Source organism: Phragmites australis, chromosome 8 (assembly GCF_958298935.1).
Source record: "Phragmites australis chromosome 8, lpPhrAust1.1, whole genome shotgun sequence".
Lineage (NCBI taxonomy): Eukaryota > Viridiplantae > Streptophyta > Magnoliopsida > Poales > Poaceae > Phragmites > Phragmites australis.
In genome coordinates this window covers 2676654-2684413 of record NC_084928.1, presented here as the reverse complement: position 1 = coordinate 2684413, position 7760 = coordinate 2676654, and the positions used below count along the sequence as shown (strand labels likewise).

At 43.1% G+C, this 7760-nt stretch overlaps 1 protein-coding gene and 1 pseudogene across 1 annotated transcript; one reads left to right on the top strand and one right to left on the bottom strand.

The window, feature by feature from the left end:
- Positions 1-373: 373 nt before the first annotated feature.
- Positions 374-2477, top strand: LOC133926260 (uncharacterized). Its single transcript, XM_062372094.1, has 6 exons — positions 374-1118; positions 1242-1331; positions 1416-1565; positions 1656-1780; positions 1947-2076; positions 2169-2477. The coding sequence occupies exons 1-6, from the start codon at positions 543-545 to the stop codon at positions 2292-2294; spliced, it is 1197 nt and encodes a 398-aa protein (XP_062228078.1). The 5' UTR covers positions 374-542; the 3' UTR covers positions 2295-2477.
- A 3095-nt stretch (positions 2478-5572) lies between these two features.
- LOC133927514 (uncharacterized) lies at positions 5573-6841 on the bottom strand (annotated as a pseudogene).
- Positions 6842-7760: the final 919 nt, after the last annotated feature.

Below are 7760 nucleotides of genomic sequence, written 5' to 3'. Positions count from 1 at the left end.
TAAGAGTCGTCGAACGAATATATCGGGAGCGATACCGTAGATTAATATCAGATGGAAAAAGAAGGAGGAGATTATCCGCTAATTTTCCTCCTGATTTCTTCATTTATTTTTGTTAGTAAAATAAGTCATATAGCTGTAGCTGGTAATGAGGCAGGAGGCTGAGAATGAATAATAAAAGTGAATAAATAATTTAAATTTTAAAAAAATTATTAGATAAAAGGATAGTAGAAGAAAGAGATGATAAGTAGTGTTTTATATTGTAGAGACTAGTAGTCCTTGTTGGCTATGCATTGCGCATAGCAGTCCCTTCTACTCTTCAACGGCTATCTGAAGACCTCACCCACAATCCAACCTCATAGACCACGTTCACAGAACCACCGTCCGTGCTCCGCATACGCGACTCGCACCACGCGCGACGCCTCACCATACACCGCGTCTACGCAAAACTCCTTTCATGTCCTCCCCAGTTTCCTCCCGCCACGAGCCCCTTATCCTCCGACGGCTAACGATCACCCCAAGCCCCGCGCCCTCCCCGTCCGCCCATGTCCGCCGCCGCCGATGACCTCGCGCGCCGCGTCGCCTCGTTCCTCCCTGTCCCTCTCCTGCCGCCGCCGCAGAAGCAGCATCTCTCCGGCGTGGCTGCCGCCGTCCTCGACGCCGGGGGCCGCCTCGGCCGCGCCGTGGGCGACGTCTTCCGCCGGCTCCGCATCGACGACACCTTCTACTCCGGCGCGCAGCAGATCCGGGGAAACGCCTGGAAAAGTGACTGGAGCTCCGCGGCCGGGGCGCCAGCGGGCAAGGAGGGGGTCGCCACCGGCGCCGATCCCCTCGTCGCCGCCTCCGGAAGGTTCGCGCGGTCGCAGGGGAGCATGAACCTGTCGGCGACGTACGACAGCAGGACGAACGACGTGGAGAGCTCTGTGGTGGCCAGAGGAGACCTGTGGCGGGCGGAGGCGTCTCATAGCAGCAGCGGAGGCTCTGCTCCGAGAGGCGCTGGCGACGGGGCGCCTCTGTTCCTAGTCCAGCTCGGTCCGGTCCTCTTCGTCCGCGACACGACGCTGCTGTTCCCGGTGCATCTGTCCAAGCGGCACCTCATCTGGTACGGATTCGAACGCAAGGTGCGTTGATCTTCTGCAAAAGAAATTCAGCTCTTCTGCGTCAGAAAGGATTGTACATTGCAAATGTGCCAAAAAGAAAACAGCTTTGCAAATGTCAGAAAGAATTGTCCTTTGCTCGTGCAGAACGGAGTGCACTCGGTATGCCCGGCTTATTGGTCAGCTCACAAGAGATGGTTATTCATGTCCATGATCTGCCTGAACCCCTTTGCCTGTGTAAGTTTGGCTGCCTGTGTTCTCAAAATCCTACCATTTTCTCCTGTGCATCTCTGCCTCAACTTTCTGTTCAAAATTTACCAGTCATTCATGGACATGCAATTCCCAAACGGGCAACTAAGATATGTGGCCGGCGACGGCTTCACGACGCGCACTTTCCTCCCTCTCTGCGGTGGGATCCTGCAAGCTCATGGAAAATTCCCGGGGGAGAAGAGGATCAGCTTCTCTTTCAAAGTCAGAGTCAGCCGACGGTTGAAATGTTTTAGCTCATGTGAAACAGAAGCTGTATTGCTGTACTTACAATGTGCTATCAGTTGCTTGCAGAACAGGAGCGGTGGCAGCGTCATCCCAATGGTTCGGTGGCCGGATAAGTCTCTGTCACTGGGGCTTGTCCAGGCGTTGTCTTGGAGGAGATCTGGCCAGATGCTGCAACCAGCACTGCAGATCAGGCAAATCACTTGAGCCCCTCTGCTAATTCCATTCTTAATTTTTTTCAGTATAATTGCTTATTTCTTGCTGAAGTGTAATGCGGCAAGATCTAGTTCACCAGTTCATGACTAGAATCCTGCTGAAACGGGCATCCGAACTGACTGTAAATTTCTTTCGGATGGACAGCATATCTCCTACGATCGGTGGACGCCATCCTGGGTTGCGCATGGAGCTGATCCATTCGGCGAATGAGAGCGTTGGCGTAGTCTGCGGCTACTCCCACACTGCTTCTCCTTGTGCCTACGCCTCAATATCGGTCTGTCCAGTTGATTCATTTTGCCAAGTAATAATATATCTCTGAAGATTTTACTCTCTGACTCTCTTGGTAATCTTGTTTGGACATCACAGATTGGAAGATCGAAGCTGAATGGCGGCGCAGCAAGATCAGGGTTAGTATTAAGAGTAGACACACCGCTCCATACTTTTGGCCAGCCATGGTTCTCCGTTCAGATGAACAGCGGGCTCGAGTTCTGATTGCTCATTGCTTCGTTGTTACGGAACATACAGAGTATCAGACTTACAGGCGACACAACATTGAAATGTACAGGCATTTTTCAGGGTTTCTGTATGTGACTTGACAAGGACTCGTTGTGTACACGCTATGAATCATATGGTGTCAAAGATTAAGATATTGAAGCAGTAAGCATTTTTGTGCAAGTGGAAATAGGGTTTTTTATCGGTAAATAAAATTTATCGGAGATCACCGGTAAACATGATTTATCGGATATACGGAAAGAAATTCTAACAAATTTAAATAAAAATCAAATAAAAAACTATTAAACATGATAAATTTTTTCTATCGGGTCCACTGATAGACCTAGTAAACCAGGTTTATCACCGATTTTTTGCCGATTTTTTTTTTGCTGAGTGGAAATACAAGAGGTAATGGAGTGCTAAACATGTGTGTGCATTTTTATCCATTGCACTCTGGATCGTCAGTACCCACTGAACAAAGAAAACTGATACATGCATACAAGTGGAGCAGAATTTTTTCCATTTCTTTTCAGAACTGCGACGGTATCGGTTCTATGCACGGTGTGTTTCTTAATTGTGGCAAATAAAATATGTTGAAAAAGTCCTTAGGTTCCATTGGCAACACAAAGAGTTTCAAATGTTTGAAACGGTTCATGCCCATTTGGAAAGCAGGATTTTCACATGAAGCCGTTCGATTCCTATAGGAATATGACAAAGATTCTTGCATTTTTGGAAATGGGGGTATTCAAAGAGTTGTGGTGTAATACAATACCTGCATTTTTCATTTATCCCTGTGGTGTCAAAATTCAAGCAGGGACGTACTAGTACTGCTCCGCACGTTGACTTGACATTGGGTTGAGGCTTTTTAAAAAACTACGGTTGAAAAACTTTCTATGGAAAAGTTGCTTTTTAATTGGCTTTTGGGGTCGGTTTGGTTCTTGGCCAAGAAAGCTAAACCAAAAGTTGGTCACATCTAGAAAATTTGGCTTTCATTTGGATAAGACCAAAATTTGGCCGGTCAAAATTTTTTCTATAGCAAAGTCACGTAAGATTTTAGTGTTCAAAATGACCACCTCGATATTTGGCCGGACAAAATTTTGGCTTGACCTCAAACCAAACATTACTTGGCATAGCCAAATTTTGATATGACCTTAGTTTTAGCATGCCCAAATTTTGGCTTGATTTCCTAGGGGTGAGAACCAAAATATATAATATATGTAAAAGCAGTGAAAGCTACAAAAGCTCCTCTAGACCAGCTATCTAGCTTCTAGTAATAATGATAGCATTTGCTTCTCAAAAGTTATTTCTAGAAGCATATTATTTGGTTCAGCTTTCTGCTTCTAAATAGCAAAAGCCCGCGGAAGCTGAACCAAACAGGGCATACATATAGGGTGTGTTTGGTTGAAGGATAAGGTAGGATGGGATGACCTCATCCATGTATTTAAGGATTGGATGATTCAAAATGCTTGTTTAATTGACGGGATGAAATGAACCCATTTTTTGTTTGGTTGATGGAATAAATATGGGATATGATGATCCAATTTTTTGTTTGATTGATACAACAAGGACGGACAAGCTAGTTATGGTTACCTTCTTTGCATTTTGGTGAGCTTACCCTATTGTTGGCATGAGACATAGATTTTTTTTGCTTCAATTATTGAGAGTAGATCGGTGCAGGAATAATAGCATGGGTTACGCTGTCCCTCCAACAAGCCATATCAAGAACCAGTAAAGCAGATAGATAGTAGTACAGTAGTAGCAACTAACTAAATTAGCAAACTACCAACTAAATAGTACAAGCATATAGCAAATCCACATATATTTGACCATAATTAACCCACAGTACATTGTTTTACGGGGTACAAGCATCATATATATCTAGCAAAGTTTTCTCCTTACAAACATAGTTCATAATTAAGCCACATTGCATTGTTTTATGGGTACAAGCAAAAGGTATATTTCACATCCATGTGGCTGCTAGTAGACATACAAGCCACCATCAAAGGATGTTTAGCATTCAAGAAAGTTGCCACTAACGAACTTGGCAGGCCAAGCTAGCTTGTAGTCGAATAGAAGCGTGTTGAAGGCTTTAGCAATATGAGGCTTTTCAACCAAATGAGTATAGCAAAAAAAGACTTGTGTGTGCCATCAAAACCTGAAAGGTTGTTCACGTTATCAAACAAATCATTTGGCACATCCTTGTCCGTAGTAGTAGCCTTCTCTATAGCAATGGCAAGCCTTTCACCAACCAATTTGAATACTCCAATCAACCCCTCGTCTTCACTTTTGACAACCCTAGCTTTCTTGTTGGGTTTGGTGGCCGAAGATGTTGCCCCATTGTCATCAACGGTGGTTTTAGCACCATTGTCACCCCCATCATGACCTTCATTGTCATCCCCTTCGGTAACTAGAGGCTCATTTGATCCTTTTGCATATTTTTCCATAGCCACACAGTTACCAAAGATAGTAACCATCTCACCATAGTTCTTAATATGCTTGTTTAAAAATTTATCATCAGCTTTGTGATCCTAGCAATGAGTAGACCAATCATTAGAGAAAGCATGAGACAGATAATAAATAAGAATAGCTGCTGCAATTTTACCTTAATATAGTCTGCGTAGTGCTCACGATCAAGATAAATGATGAAATTATCTTCATCCCAAAGGGCAGCACTCAACTTCCCAAGTTGGTTGATCTTATTATACTTCCTTTTCCATGTCTTAAGATGATTAGCAATCTGATTAGCAGACCTATTCAACTTGAAATGTTCATTCAAAGCCTTAGCACAAGAGTTGAGACGAACTTTTTCAAAACCAGATGATGTTCTAGTACCATTAAACACAATGTTGGTTAGGTAAGTAAGCATGAAATAGGACATGGTTGGTGTCCATTGACACTGTCCACCGCCCTCAGCTTTTCCCCCACTTGCCTCAGCCTCCATTTCCTAGCAACATATGTCCATCAAAGTGAGCATGAAAGAGGACAAATTGATTTCAGCAAGCAAGATATCCATACAAATTGAATTTAACAAGCAAGATGTCCATACAGATTGATTTCAACAAGCAACATGTGTCCATACGAAGTAAATTCAGAAAGGGATAAATGGTTCTTGATCACAAATACATAGTTGTTGAGAAAATTACAAATACATTTTAGTTTCCACAGTGGTTTTGACGGTCTTCCCATATACGATTGGCAATTTTCTGCCTGAAATTAAACATAAATGCATGTTTCCTTGCTTGCCCACTTGATGATGAAGCATGGTTATGAGTATGCATCTAATTGGTCTCTGGTATGATTAGTTCATCACCCCCATTTTGTATAACCCAATTGTGAATAATATAGCAAGCAACCACAATGTCTACTTGAGTTGGAAATGGAAACAAGGGAGTGGCATCATCAAGAGTTTTTAACCTCCTCTTAAGTGATCCAAATGCACGCTCTACTGCCACACGAAGCGATTAGTGCCTAAGGTTGAACAACTCCTCCTTATTTTGTACAGAATTATTTCCTCACTCATTCAAGTAGTACCTAACACCACGAAGAGGGGGCAAGAATCCTGGTTTGGCTCTATATCTAGCATCAACTAGGTAGAACTTGCCTAACATATGAGGGACATGTATGTGACATTGCTAATAAAAATAAATGGTATGGAGAAATTGAGCTATAAAATTTATCTATTACTTTATGGGACACGAAGGCCTTTTCATGTTCTAAAGCATCCCGTGAAATTAGAGCATCATGAGTTGTCCCCTCCCAACCAGCGAAGACATATGTGAACCGAAGATTAAAATCTACGGTTGCCATTACATTTTGAGCAGCACGAGACTTCCTACCACGAAAGGAAGGTTCCATATCCTTAGTAACATAGGCTCGTACATGCATGTCATCAATAGCTCTAATACAATCCTATTTTATGATCAATAGAAGCCACCAAAATATTAGGGATCATAAGATGTTATGCCTAAAACTGAACAGAGTTAGGGTTGAACCTCACACCTTAAAGTAAGGATCCCACCTTGGGTTCCTTGCAATTTTAGTTTGGGTCATTGATGAAAGTGGTGTAATAAGCTCATATCATAGCTCACCAACAATGTGAAGTACTTTGTTGAAATAACGACTAACGGTTTCACCAGATCTATCATAATTGGTGCTAACTAATCTATTCCTAAGGTTGTGTCCCACTGTGTTAAAAAACATAGCAACCTGCTGTTCAACACATATATGTATAGTGTCTTGCAACAAGCCACAATCCCTAAGAAGCTTACAAAAATGGAAGAATGATGTTTTATTAAGTCTAAGCATGTTTGCACAAGTTACATCATTTTTCCATATTTTAGTGTTTAGATACTCAAATCTCATTATATCCCTTTCATCTATTGGCCCATAGCTAATTCTTTCTCTCGGTGCACCTCTTTTCTTTTCTAAACTCAATAACCATGGCCATCATTGAAACTAACATATGTGTTGCAGCCTTAAAAATTAAAAGCTTGGACCTTTTGTCCATCTAAATTACAACAATCTGAGCAAAATAAAAATATACCCATGTCATAATCAATCACATAAAACATGTAATTAGCATGAAGGTTAGTACTTGCAATGCATATATTAATCATATATGTCAATACAAGTATTATGCATCAATTTTTACCTAAGCAACATAGCCTAAGGAGGGGGCAACAGTGTTACCGTATGCTGGACAAGGGGCTTTTCCTCCCTGAAATATGCAGCTCGATCACCTCAACTATAGTTATGCCACTACCTCTGTCATTTATGACCTAAATTATAAATCCAAGTTGCAATTAGCATATATCAGCTCATACACATATTACAAAGAAAAAAGGATAAACTCTAGAAAGACTGAACCATAAACGGCACCAAATCGAGTAATCCACCACCACCCACCCAATCGCCCAGGAAGAAACGGGAGCAACAAACTAAAATTCACTAAACAAAGTACCTCCATAATCACTCGGTTGCTGCGGGTATGTTTGGATCTCAAGCAAGGCTAATCCTAGCCTTGCCGAGAAAGGGCCAGCGTTTGGTACAAACAAAAAGGCTTACTCACGGTGGCAAACTAGCTCACAGCATCAAGAATAGCTTGCCCTCTATGCTTACCTCCGGCAAACCAAGAAAGATCTGTGTAGGCCCTATCCTTACCTCCGGCAGGCAGGCCACCGTCAATGGGGCGCTGGACGAAGGTTGGTGGCAGGAAGCAATTGGAGGAGCCACTGTGCAGAGGTCGGAGGTGAGCCACGGTCGGAGGAGCTATGTACGTATCTGCTCAGCCCCCACCAAACCCAGTCATTGTTGCTTGGACGAAGGAGGAAGGAGGAGGTGTTGCTCTTGGACAGAAGAGGAGGAAGGAAGGATGGGCCGCCACCCGGCTCCTTGGTGGTGTCACCTCTGTGCGTTTCTTTTTTCTTGAGTAAACAAGGGAAGGAAGGGGGTGAGATTTGGGGCACC

Bases quoted from the DNA above. Each gene is read 5' to 3' on its own strand.
- LOC133926260 (XM_062372094.1), top strand. From the start codon at position 543: ATGTCCGCCGCCGCCGATGACCTCGCGCGCCGCGTCGCCTCGTTCCTC. The intron at 1,119-1,241 runs GTGCGTTGATCT...TTGCTCGTGCAG, and splicing joins GGTACGGATTCGAACGCAAG to AACGGAGTGCACTCGGTATG. The intron at 1,781-1,946 runs GCAAATCACTTG...TCGGATGGACAG, and splicing joins CAACCAGCACTGCAGATCAG to CATATCTCCTACGATCGGTG.